Consider the following 13,837-nt stretch of genomic DNA (forward strand, 5'->3'; position numbering starts at 1 on the left):
TTACAGTAGTGGTCAAATAACATGTTAGTAAACTCCTGGCTGCCTGTGCAGATTCAGCTGATGCTTCTTTTCAGTGTGTGTGTATGTGTATATGTATGGATTATATCCATGTATCGATAATGATGTATTCTGAAGTCCTCATAATAATAACAATAATAATAATAATAATAATAATAATGTTATTATGAGGTAGTCTTTAGAGAAACAATGAAAAAGAGAAGGTTAATGATTGTCTGGGTTAAAACTGGTATTTTCTCTAGTCACATTAAAAGTTCTTCTGTAGCTTGATAGAAACTATGGGCTTGTGGCATCAGCTTTTGGTTGAAATTCTCTGGCCTTTTTTTATATAAGGGTAGAATTGACGTTCAAGGTCCCTCTTGGCTCTTAGTGTTATTCCCTTTGTGGAAATGGTCATGAAGTAATAGCTATTAGAGCCTAACAGAGATCTTATAATAGGAAAACAAATTAAATGTCAACAATTATGAAAGTGACTTTAAATTTTGACCCTACGTTTGAAGGTATTGCATAAATGTAATAACACATTGTCTCTAAATAACATGGAGGAATATAAAACATATTGAGGTGCCTGTATGATGCCTAGAATTAGAGATAGCCATAAAGCATACTGACAATAAGTTGTTTTATTCTTCTAAAGTATGTTAACCAGGTTATGGTTAAAAGAATTTAAAATGTGTCATTCTGAGCTATTTTAAACGGTTTAAGTTCTGTGGGAGTCACTTTTACAGAAAACGTGGTTATATACCGTAAAAGATAGGCTTTGTATTTTCTTTATCATCAATCTTTTGTGCTATGTTTCAAAGCAAGTAGGAACAGACGGAGGTTTGCTTTTGATACAACACAGCATTTAAAATTCTAGTATTGTGAAAAGGGTATGTATTATTGAAAGACTTTAGCATGGAGGTTTTTTGTTTTCAGTATAAAGTTGCATTAAGATAATATTTTTTATCATGCTGTTAGAGATCAAAGTATTAGTATAGTAAATAATCCTCTTCGTCTAACATATCTAAATATATAGTGGTAGGTTGCATACTGTGCTCCTTACTTCAGGAGAAACCAAGAATTGATTGTGGGCTGTCTGCCAGTAGAACAACAGTTCGTCTCTCCGTGTGGGAAGAGCATCTTTTGCTGGCACAAAATGGGATTATACCATTGCCAGGAGTCAGTGACAGCTCCCTGATTATTGCCTTTGTCTGTAACAATTTATCCTGCGTGGAGAATGTGTCCTTTCTTAAAATCATTCAGTAATGATCCTATGACTTTTATAGTATTTCTACTCAATGTTTGCTGCCGAGACAAGCAAATGTGATGTCTGTGTGTGTGTGTAAGGTTGCCATATCTTTGTATCCATGATATATAAATATATGCACACACAACCATCTAAACTGGCATGTGGAGAATGCAAGGCAAATTCTTCTCCAGCTGTTGTTGTCCTTGCATGGCTGACGTGATTGTGCTAGCATCCTCAACAAAATATATTTAGAAGTGCAACCAACTAAGCATAGATAACAGACCACTGAAAATACATGTATTAGTATATAGTTTCCTACAAGATGGTGCTAGTTCCATTTCAGTTGTTTTTCTTCTCAGGTATGCTGCAATAAATGCATAGAATCAGTAGGAATAATTTTATAGGGAAGAAGTATATAAAATTTAGTGTATATAAGGATATTTAATATGAAACAATGAATTTGTTTTAAGGTTACAGTCTGTTAATATTTTTATAGCACAGGATAACATCAAAACTTAAATAGACTTTGGAGTTCAAGCCAAGTCTGCCAATCTGCGTTGATATTAAATGCCAGACATTTTGTCTAGCCAAGATCACCCAGTGAGCCTTGTGTAGCTTTTAAAAAATATCTGTAGCTTTCAGAGTACTTTGGATGCACAAATGTTAAGAAAAGGCACTTAGGTAAATCAATACATATTGTACCTTTTCTCTGAAACAGTGTTGTTTAACTGCTGGTTTGAGATAACCATAAGGCTGAAGAGCTCAGTTGGCTGTCTCATGAACTGTCCTTAATGAGCATTATGTTATTTTCCCCTCTCGTTTTTCTAGGCTGTTCAATTAACCCCTAGACGATGGCTGAACCTGCAGGAGTACCAAAGCAAAAAAATAATGGCAGACCATGGGGTTACAGTTCAGAGATTCTTTGTAGCTGATTCTGCAAATGATGCCCTGGAGGCTGCTCAGAGACTAAGTAAGTTGACTTATAATGGGAGGAATCTGCTTCACCAGATAGCAATCTGGAAAATAAATTGCTTTCTAATAAGTTGTACACAATCTTCAAATTGATGCTTATTGAAAAGTTTTGATATATTATCCAGATGATAAATATATGCTTAATTTCATTTGCGAACAACTGTTTATAACAGCAATATTTCTTTAGAACTTTATTTATAAAATGTTTGGTATGCAGCATGTAACATGTTTAATTAACATTATTTATGTAAGTTTGAATAATTCAGAATAACATCATGAATGGTTGCTGAGGAAAATTATTTGTTGTTGTATACTTGATATAATTTAAGGAACTGAAATAAATGAACTTGTGTAAAAGGTTGCTTTCAAAGAAAAATTTGCTCTATTAAAAAGCAAAGGAAGAAAAAGGTTGTGGAGTCTCCATTTTAAAAGATATCCAGAACCCAGTTGGACACAGCCAGCTTTCACTGACTCTGCTTTGAGCTGGTGGGTTGGACTAGACGATCTCCAGAGGCCCTTGCAACCTCAATTGTTCTATGATTCTATGAAGAAATAAAACATGTACGATAGAATTATATACATGTATATTTGTTCACCTGTATGTTTGTCCATATGGAGAAAAAAGAAAAGGTGAGTTGAGTTACCTACAATCACAAAAGGACTTGACAGTGGCTGGGAGAGAAGACCGTGCTTCTGGAACTTCATTTTGGTTCTCTGACAACATCCTCATTTTAGTGTGGTGAACATAAGATGATAATGTGGGTCAGAAATGAATTTATGTAATACCTTTTCTCTCAAAAGGAAATGCGTTCAAGTACGTTTGTCACCCAATTCTTACTCTGAAAGAATTTTTCTACTTTTTAAAGTTAATAATAGTTTGCATAGTTTTCCTCTTTTCATTTAGCTTTTGTTAATATATCATACATCAAAATGCCAGAGGACAGACATTATTGTAGTCTAATTGTGTAGTAACAGGAAGGTTTTTTGTTTTATGTTTTACATAATGCACAAACCACTTAGTTAAATGGATTTCAGTTTTGCACATTGGAAAGTAAATTAATACAACTTACTCATATCAAAGATCTCATCAGACTTCAAATAGCTGAATAGGTTTAGCATAATGGCTTGCTAAATCTCTATAACTTTATTAAGGTGATACATTTTTCAGTAATCAAAACCTTCTTATGTCAACCAGTATATTTGAAAATATATTTGAAACAAAAATGTGAAATGTAACTGTTATGGTCATTTGGCAGTGCAAAATGAAAAATGTCTACACAAAGCAAAGCTCATAAAATTGGAGAGTTTCCTCCTGTCTGGATGTCTGAGAAAATCAAGAATGCGAACTGAAGCTGTGGCAGGTTTTTCACAAATCTTATAGCACTTAAACTCTCCTCTTCATGATTGAACTCATAAATGGATTGGTCTATCCAATAACGGTTACTATTCTCGATCTCTATAACTATTTGGAGAAATAAATTACTCCATTAAAGGCAGTGAACCTTTTCTGTTTTATGATGCCAGATTTATTTTAAATAACCACTGTACTTGCTTGCTTTGCAAATCGCAGAAATATTGGTCTATTAAAAAAAACTGAGTTGAAATTTAAATAATCAAAAGTAAAATCTAAAACCAAAAATTATTTGCTAATCAAACTTTATCAGGTAAATTGTATGTATTTTAACTGGGTTGGCTTGTTAACACTTCAAAAATTATAGACCTGTGGTACCTTTCTTCATTTTATGTAATTGCATTCAACTGTGCTGCATTACTGGGCCTTAAAGAACTGTGGTTTATAGTGTGGAAGCTATTTCATGTTGAAATGATTGGCACTCCATTGATCCACTAAATAATTAACAACATCCTTGTAATCATTCTGGTAGTGTGCTGTCATTGTACTTTTAACATGCACTTTGAAAACTAAGCATCAGGAACACAAGTTTTGCTACTGTGGTCGTTGTTCCAAGATTTTATCAGATTTATCTTCTTTATGATCCTTCAGACTAGTAGTATCTCTGTCACTCAGGTTTATCTGCACTATTTGATATGGGCTGCCATCTTTGGAATATGCAACCGCACAAAGTAAAAAGTTATGAGCGAAACAAAAAAACTTCAGCCTACAGGAGGAACAAAATATTCCAAAATAAAATAACCAATAGAGGCAGCTTTGGGATCTTCTTGAGAGATAGGCTTCTGCCGTAAAAGATGGTGAAAGGAAAGCCTAATCACCCTTGCCAAGTCCTGCTCAAAAATCTGGTGGTTTAGATACTGTATGCCACATTGCAGCTGTCCTTAACTTTAGCATCTACAAACAAGAAAGGATGCTTGCCAATCTATTTTTAAGATAAAACCAGAATAAAGTTATCAAAACTTGAAAGTCAAAGGTTCAGTATTTTTCTTGTGAAAGGAGGTTCTTTCTGTAGACCTATCATCATGAATACAGGAGAAACAATTATTTTCCTTTATAATCTTACAGCATTACATCACTTATATGGGTCTGTACGTGTGATAAAGGGATACAGATAAACGGATAGAAATTCCTGACATGGAAGTCTTTAAAAAGTGTGGTATTCACAAACTAATTTCACTAAATACTACAGGCTTGACAGAGCTGTCTGTACTGCTGCAGTGCCTGTGGTCACCCATTTTGCTATTGTTGGATTTCCTCTTGATGCGATGGAAAGACATGAGGTTAGATCATTTTTGCTGCTGTCTTCACTTGTCAGGAAGGTGTTAATGCATGTGTTCCTGAAAGGGTTTGCCTTTATCCAGTATCAGCAGTTTTCTTATAGTTTGCTCATTTCCTCTGTTGCTCTCTCTATTTTTATTAATATGTACACTGAATACACTGAATATTAATTTTCTCAGAAAGATTTTCAAAACTTACCACAGCACAAAAGGCAGTCTACAAGGAATTTTTAATGGAATTAAAGGATTGGGTTTTTTTTCTTCTAAGATAAAATGGCAGATGTGAAGAAAATTAAAATGACATCACTAATATTGACTTCAAAAGAAGTTGTACACAATAAGGAATACAGAATTAGGCCCCAAGGAATTCGTTGCCTTTTACGTGCTAAGCAATTTTCAGGTCTAACTCTTGTAGAGAAGGTGATATTTACAGAATACCAAGAAATGCAATCTCAAACGGTTTTGTGTTTTGTGTTAAAATTCCTAGGCTTTCAAGAGAGGAAAGAAAAAGATGTTGTGCTGTCTTCCTACAACAGTATGGCATTGCTTGATCTGCCATCTGAAGAAACACAACCTGTAAACAAGTTCTTACAGTTCTAGTGCAGCTATTTAACAGAACAAAGTGAAATATTTGGGAGCTGAGTTTTTGTCTGAAAGGCAAAATCAGTTGGCTGTTCCTGCATTAACTCACAAGTCTTCTGATCTGATTCTCACTTAATGCAGTGGTACATTAAGGGCTTGCTTAGCCAGTGAAGGCATTTCCTTTCTTGCTATTTCTTTTTCTCATACTGTAGCACTGATATAAGAAAAAAATCCTTATATATGCATACATACACCCAGACTATTAGGGTGTGCTCATTTTCATTGCTTGTATTGGGCAGGTGCACTGTGCATCATTTCAGGGTCCATCATCTTCTCTAGCTTTCCCCACCAGAGGCCCTTAAGTCTGCTTCAGCTCATGCACTGTTCTGTATGTTCTGCCTGATGGAGAAGTTATTAAGGGAACCATCATTTTAAACTAGTAGGTGGACAAAGCTGAGAGGGATTATAATTATACTGGAGGGTGTTACTATGTACTATCAATTGGCTCTTTGAATCAGTAGAGAACTTACAGAGGTGGTTGAAAATGCTGACAACCCTAAATGGATGCTGGAAGCTTGGCATGCGTTTCTTTTTCTGATTTTTAACAAAAGCAATAGAGTGCTGCCCATTGCCACTTAGAGTGTTTCATTACATTTAGGAACCAGTCAGGTGCAGTGTTCACACTCTATCACAGAGAAATGCAATTGAATTGAGTGCAAGGCTTTTATTCACTCTTCTTTAAAAAATGTATAACAAAATATAGTCTCTGCATATCCTATTTCTATTGCCTTATGCATGAGGGAACTCATAAAATTCAGCTTTGGACTAAAAGCATGCTTTTTATATCAGGCTGGAGCGGTAAACATGTATTTTATAAAGAACAGAAGGGTTTATTGAAGCCTCTTTCCATGAGGTCATTTACCTGTCACCTATTATTCACCATTTTTTAGAATATTGAGTTCTCAGTCATGTGATCACCAGTCTCCTTCCTATCTCAGCTTGCTGGGTTTTTTCACTTGGCTATGTTTAACGTAGATAGAAGACGACATTTTTAAATGCTGTTTTAGATTCCTTATCTGAAAGTTCATCTCTCCAATACAAGTTGGGAAAACCACTTGAAACCAACATATGTTTAGAAGGGATCAAAAATTTATTTTTAGCTTGGTAATGTCCTTTTTTGTATAGATTATGGAGAAATTGTTGGTGATAGTGCTGTCTCCATTTAATCTAAGCTTTTATGTTGAGAAAAATGAAAAAGATCCTTGAACCTGATGTTTCTGAGGATATTAGAAATGTGAATTTAGGTTCTTTTTTGTTATACCAGGACGAGCTTTTCTGAGTATCCTGTACAGACCAGCTCTCTGTTGTTAAAGTTATCTTTAAGTAACTTACTTAATTTACTTCTCAGACTTTGAGTTTGTTGGCTACTTAGCTGATCTTTTTTTACTTTCATCATGTGCTTTGTTTACATGATTTAATTCCCTTTCTTCTTCTCTCCATCAGGATAGGTAGTAGAGGAATTGCCTCCTTCAGCATTTCTGTGATTTCCATATTTCTTTCCATTGTATGGTTCACTGTGTAGTAATAGTTTTTCACCTGTGCATAATGAGTTATTTCTCAAAAAAACCTATGTACTTAGTGGTTATTACGAGTTATTTTTTCCAAGAGCCGCTTGGATTATGCTTCTCTGCATATGTTGAAAAATCATGCGTTGCTGAAATAGTGTTCCACGGAGCTGGGTGCAAAGAACTTGCTCGCTGTTAAGGAACAGCTCTCCCATAAGTCCTCCTATTTTCTTTGACAGCTTTTATTAAAGTTCTTTATACTTAAATTATGGCTTTCTGAAACTGTCCTTTCGGGCAAAATAATGCTGGAAGTTATTGACTAATATGATTCTATTCTCAAATGAGTAAGTATTTAGAAAACCTTTTAAATTTAATAGAAAACTAGTGGTGGATGAGCTGCCTTTGGACCATGTTCAGCATTATTGAGCGTGAGTATTTCTCTATTTCATTTAGCAGGTTTTCAGTTAATGGATTTTTGCCTTGTCTGAGTGGTGAAATCTAAGACTAGAGGGAATCTGCATTTTCGTGCAACTCCTTAATAATAGGAAATACCTGTTAATACTCTGTTACTCCCAGTCTTCATAGGCACCTCTTGAATGCATCCATTTCAAAGCTCCACAAAATTTGCCATCGCCTGTGGTTTTAATCTCTTTCTGTCCCTTGTCCAATTTCCTGTTCTTTCCTAGAGCCCTTTCCTCATTGTATCTATTTTCTCTTGTTTCTTCCTAATGTCATCTTCCACCTTATGAGTTGTGATTGAGAAAAGCCTCTTCCTTTTTTGTGCTAAACAGTCAGTTGTATCTTACTCTACTTACAAAAAATATTTAGCAGGTGTGTACTGCTAAAAGCCACTGTATGTTTGTGTGCATACTTTTTTTTGCTTGCTGAAGTGCTTTGCTTAGACCGAGATTTACTTGACATAGCAGTCATAGAAATTAATGTTTCTGTGTATAATTAGAAAACAAATAATGATTGCTAACAGTTTGAATAATATTTTTTCTGTATTTGTCCAGTTTGAAATGGTTTGATTTTTGGAAAAATTTTCTAGATTTAATTGTTGTGGCAACAACTTTAAAAATCTCACTCATGTCTGAAAATGATGAAAAGAATGAACTAGAGTAAAAGTTATAAAGGCAATGCCTTTTATGTTACTGTTATTTAAAGTAATTTTTTATGGGAAGCTTAATAATCAATATGTCAATGATCCAGTTTATTTACTCCATCTACTCAGTGAAAAAATCAGTCATAAAAAATTAGGGGAGTTAGGAAAGATGTTAAAGGGTTGGATTCACTGAATCCTGCTTTACCAAGGATTTTGTTAGAAAGTCATGGCATATAGCTGTAGTGCAAAGCTGCAGTATAGTACGTATTCGATAGTAGCTCTTTTTATGGACATTCTTCATTTGCTCTCAGATTGCTTTTAGGTGCTTTAACTTAGAATCTGTCTGGGAAGCTAAACCACACAAAGGCACAATTAAGGTGGAATTAGGGTTTCCATTTGAGGATTTCATACACAATGGCTGTTTGCACTGCTGTGTAGCAGGACCTTTCTTCCTGGACATGAGCCCTAAAATAATACTGCTTTCTCCTCTTTGTGTGCATGTTTCGTTTGGTTGGTTTTGAATCTTGTAATTCCTGCTTGTTCTCCCTCTCCCTTGCTCCCCTCCTTCCTCTAGGTTTCGTGCTAAGAAACTTTATTTTACAGAGACTGCTGAGAAGTGGCAAAGTTTGAAGCACAGCAGTATTTAAGCAGTGCATTATCCTTGGTAAACCCTGCAAGGAGTGTCTTGTATAGCTTTACTGCATGCCTCATTCCTCCTCTGCAGCTTAGCAATGTTTTTTCACGTACGCCCTTAGCACCCGTGTGAAAAACGGGCAGCTGTGTAACAGCACACACCTTTGTTGGTAATGGCCACGTGTTGCATCCTGCATGCCAGAAAAACAGGCAGAAAAACTTCCAGCTTGCCTAACTGTGATTTTGAGTTTTATTCTTTTTGCAGCAAAATTAATAAAATATTTTGTTGAAGCTTACCACTGTGTATTGTGTTGTTTCAAGTTGAGCCTTTCCGTTTCAAGTTAAATTACAAATTGTTGCTTTTTTAATGTTTTAGATATGGAGATTCTTCGAAGGACCCTCCATCTCGTGAGGAATTGCAGAAATAGTTAATTTCAAATGCATTGTTATGAAAAACAAATCTGTTTTGTTTTTCTTATCTGTTCCTTTTGTTAGAAAATTACATGCTGAGTGTGAGTCAGTAAATGCAAGCTTGAGACTGCTTACAATAGTTGGGTATTTTATAACCATTCTTCGTCGCCAAACGTCTTCGCATTCAATAGATTTATAGTAATATGAGTAATGGCAAGGGGGCTAACAAATCAAAATCTCATTTCAGATGTTTGACACTAATGTTGTGCTGACTTATTGTTCTCTGTGTTGGATTTCTGATCAAATTACCGAAATAGCTACTTGGAAGTAACAACACAAAGTAAAAAATACTCTAGAAATGGGGTACTGAATTTTATATTTAATGTGTGCCATAGAAAGCGGTCATTTACAAATTTCAGTTGTGTTAAATAGATTAGTGGATTTTTGTTTATAAAAAAAAGGAGGTGGCAGAAGCCATAGCTCTTGATTCAGGAATTTTAACAGGTGGTAAAAAATGCAACATTTCAGAAGGAAGGCACAAGATGACTGCTGGTATTTATTCCAGACTTGTCACACCATATTTTATAGTTCTTCAAGGTAGTTTTGCAGCTGCAAAACAATAACCAGATGCGTAATTGAGAAGCAGCTGCATGAAATTTTCATTTTTTTTATGCATAAAATCAGAACCATTAGACATGCTTTATGTATAAGGTATGAAACACTAAACAACATTGTTTTCTCTGCAGTACTAGCAGCTGTGTAAAGGAGAAAAATCACACCTTCTACGTTCTGGATGCCCATCTGCTTCTAAATATTTGGGGACCGATTACTGAAACAGAATTTCTTTCTCTTCTGTTTTTTTGTTTTTCCTTATTTGTTACTCTGGCTTCCATTGGAATGTATGTGATAAAGCATTTCCTTTGGTTTTAATTTGTAAAACCCTGTTGTAAAAATCTACCTGTGACACTAAATAGGCATTTTTTTTTCAAATCACCTGTATTTATAGCTGCTGGTTTTATCTGAATGCCACAGTGTATCCCCTTCTGGGAATATCCGTTCCTGAGGGAAGATAAATGAGTTGTGCTGGTTTTTTAGGATTCTGCCGTCACTGACTGCAGAATGGAATCCAAATTTTTCATTTGATATAAACTACAGCACTGTTGAAAGAAATACCAGCTTGTTTGAACGATCATTTAGTTGGCACTTATGCTTTAACAAACTATATGGGACAAGGTATAAAATAATGGTTATTGTCCAGCAGCCATGTGTCACTTTCACTTGAGAATTCTTCTCTTATTTCCTGGGGACGCCTGATGTATTTATTTATTTAAAAGAAGTCTATGTGTTGATAGTTACTATAGCTTAGCACGTTTTTGGTAACAAATACTGCAAATATTATGGGTTTAACTTGTGATGGAAAAGATCAGATTCTCAGCCAGCAATCTGTAGTTTTTTCTCCCTGGGCCTCATTACTATGGCTGTGCTGGTGGTGTGATCTTTGGAGTGGCTGTGATCAGAAGAATCGTGCTTCTTTTCTTTATGTGGTATAAACCCTCAGCAGGAGACATGTTTTAGGTATTAATTTTGAAATAGTGTTTAGTAGTTAGAAACTTGAAATGAGATGACAAAGCTTCTGAGATTGATGGGTCTGCACTATGTAGTGCTGCATCTTCTACGTGATCAGCCTGTCAGTGTGTAATCCCTTGGATAAGGTGTCAAAAAACATAATTGACACGGTGTGTAGCTTTTATTTTAAACTTTTTAATGGGAGTACTACTAGCAAAATCATGTTGAATTGAATTAATAGAAAATCTATGAGCAGAGTGATCACAGTCTAGAGTCCAGGATAGTTTATAATTAACCCCTTTTTGTAGGGTCTTTTAGGTCCTACTAGCAAAACTCTTTCATGTGGTCAGTAGTTTGGTAGTAATTTCTTTGAATAAATATATAATCTGATCCCTCCTCCATATTGTGGACACTTTTATTGCTTGAACCTGATTTTATTTGAGGCTGCAGTTTTATCTGCGAAGGGGACAAATATGACATTAGCTCTGCTTACGGCCTCGTTGCTCCTAGGTGTATGGAGATACCTTTCGTTTTGTAGTGAGGCCCCAGATGATTGGCATGATAAAAACCAGGAGGAACTGGGCTAGATTTAGAGGGAGGAAAACCCAGAAACTTTACAAACAGTGAAATTTTGAGTAGTGATATGTTCCTTCAAATTAATACTTAAACTTATGCTGAAAAAACAGTTCTTACTCAGATGCTTTTCTTCAACTGAATTCTGAATTGTTGCTCCATCTTTTACCATTCCTTTTGTTGAGTGTTTAAGACAATGGTTCTGGTTATTGCCCTACTTTGATACTGTCGTAATTTCCCTGATCTCCACTAGTGTCCCCAGGTGACGCAGAGCACAGCAGGAAGGTACTATTGCTAGATAACCACTTTCTGTATATAATTCAATTGAGGAAGTCGCATTTTTTTACTCTGTCAATTGTTTCTGTTAAATTTGTTACACCTTTTGTCTTTATGGAATAGGTGGTGGTTTAGGATAGACTGTGATTGATGTGTAAGGATATTAGCTTGTACATTTGCTATAAAAGCACATGGTTTTGAACCAAGCAAGAAATCTTCTGTCACAGCTGGCTGTTCAACTTGTACAAAGCTCAGAGAACACACAGCATAGAGCCTCCATACTGTGATTCCCTTCCCTTCTTTTCCTCCCTCAACCTCCTCCAGTCTATGAAGTAATCTTAACTGGTATTTTGCAAAGGTTAGTATGACTTGCAAGAGCTTGTTTTATCTTTAAAGATGGGAGCAATTTACAAGCTGATACTCTGAATACATCAGCAGTTGAGAAGTATGATCATAAGAGGCTATGATTATTTTTTTTTTTGGTAGATAATCTCTACCTAAAGTGATAGAGCACTTTTTGAAGCTGAGGATGTTCTGACATTTCCTTAATCTGCTACTTCATATTTGAGAAAGTGCTCTGAATTTAAAATATGTTTATCTACATTTCTTCAAATATTTGCAGTTTAAGAAAAGTAAAATATTTCAACACATTTATGAATATGAAATGTATCTTTGTAACCCTGCTGGATTCAATTGGGAGATATTACCTACTTCCTGCATCACAGTATATTTTAAATGAGGCTTTAACCCTTGTCATCACAAAAAACATTTAGTGAGAATCATGTTCAGGTTAGTTCCAGAAGTTAGCTGTGCTCTTATTTTAAGTGATATTTGTTTTGTTAAGAGAAAACTGAAGTTGACAGTTTTACCTATATGTGGTATACTCTACCCTGTCCTACAGTTAAAGTCAGCTATTGTTTCTTGCGTCACTGTGAAGGAGAACATTTTTCTTGCACCTCCCCTGGGCTTAGTTGGACTGCTCACCTGAGTAAGATAAATAGGGCCAAACTTCAGGCTATAAATCTTAAATATATTTATTGTTCTAAATGCTTAAGAATAGCCCCAGGATTTTTTCAGAAAGAGGAAAGAAAGGCAGCCGTGAAAAGTTTACTGTATAAATAGTTAACAATGTAAAGCCACTGGGAAGATTCACCATTCCTTCACTGTGCTTCCCTCTACTCCCTGCCAAGTCTTATCCCTCTATTCCTCCAGTTATTCATCTGTGTATTTTAGTAGTAGCTTTCCTAATCTTATTGTGTGAGTATTGTGCTCTACTGAAGATTATTGTCATAATAATCCTGATACTGTGTCTGCATGTCCAACACCCCCTCTTGTTCTTGTTACCACAGATAAATCTTTTATACAGGTTTTTGTTTTAGCTCATTAAATGTTCAGTGTGGTTGATTTTCTTTTTCTTATTGGCCTTTCCACATCTTACCTTCAGTATAATACAGCTTTTGTTTTGGATATGTTAGGATAAAAGTGGAACAAGAGAGACTTGAGGCTGATTACTGCAAATTTAACTATCTTAGAAAAAACTGTTCTTATAAAATTTTTCCCCCTATAAATAAGGCTTATGTCTCATGCCACAAAGTAATCTGCCATTTAAATATGGTGATTAACGTTTGCTATAAATAACTTGCTTATTTTTATCTTTTGAGTGACATTCTTATTTGAGGTGCACATACAGATAGTATGTACTTAGTTATTTCTTTGATCTGTAAGGAGCTAAGTTAGATGCTTAAAGATGCTTTCATACTGAAAAGTTATTTTACAATTTTGAGATGAAAAAATTTCATGTATTTTCATATTTCATGTTGTCGGTTTCCAAAATGAGACTCCTGTCTTCTGAGTTTATTCAGCTTTGTGTCTGTTTTCACAATTTTAATGTTACGGTTTCCGATTTATGGCTATTTTTTACATTGAGTTTTTGACATTTAGTATCCTGTAAATAGTGATATGCATGCACTTCAATAGACTGTAGTAAGCATCCTTCAGAAAATTCTAGGCTGATGAAGAAAGGAAATAAACCAGTCAACTTAAATACTAGAAAGAGATTTTTAAGGGCTAAGGTTCAGAGGTAGTTTAACAGGAGTTGCATATCACTGGAGTTATCTATATGATGTGATACTTGTCAGTTGTGCAGAAAGGAATGCAATTAGTGCAGTTAACAGCAGGTAGGGCAATGTTAATTATATGTTCTTTTGTCTCTGTATGAAT

At 35.2% G+C, this 13,837-nt stretch overlaps 1 protein-coding gene across 1 annotated transcript in view; it reads left to right on the plus strand.

Annotated features, from left to right (window-relative positions):
• The window catches only part of SUCLG2 (succinate-CoA ligase GDP-forming subunit beta), a 130,025-nt gene that overhangs the window by 23,410 nt on the left and 92,778 nt on the right, over positions 1 to 13,837 (plus strand). The window contains exon 2 of the mRNA XM_075158678.1: positions 2,078 to 2,219. Within this exon, the coding sequence (XP_075014779.1) occupies positions 2,078 to 2,219 (142 nt within the window). The remainder of the gene's footprint in view (positions 1 to 2,077; positions 2,220 to 13,837) is intronic.

Source organism: Calonectris borealis, chromosome 10 (genome assembly GCF_964195595.1).
Source record: "Calonectris borealis chromosome 10, bCalBor7.hap1.2, whole genome shotgun sequence".
In the NCBI taxonomy this organism is placed as follows: Eukaryota; Metazoa; Chordata; class Aves; order Procellariiformes; family Procellariidae; genus Calonectris; species Calonectris borealis.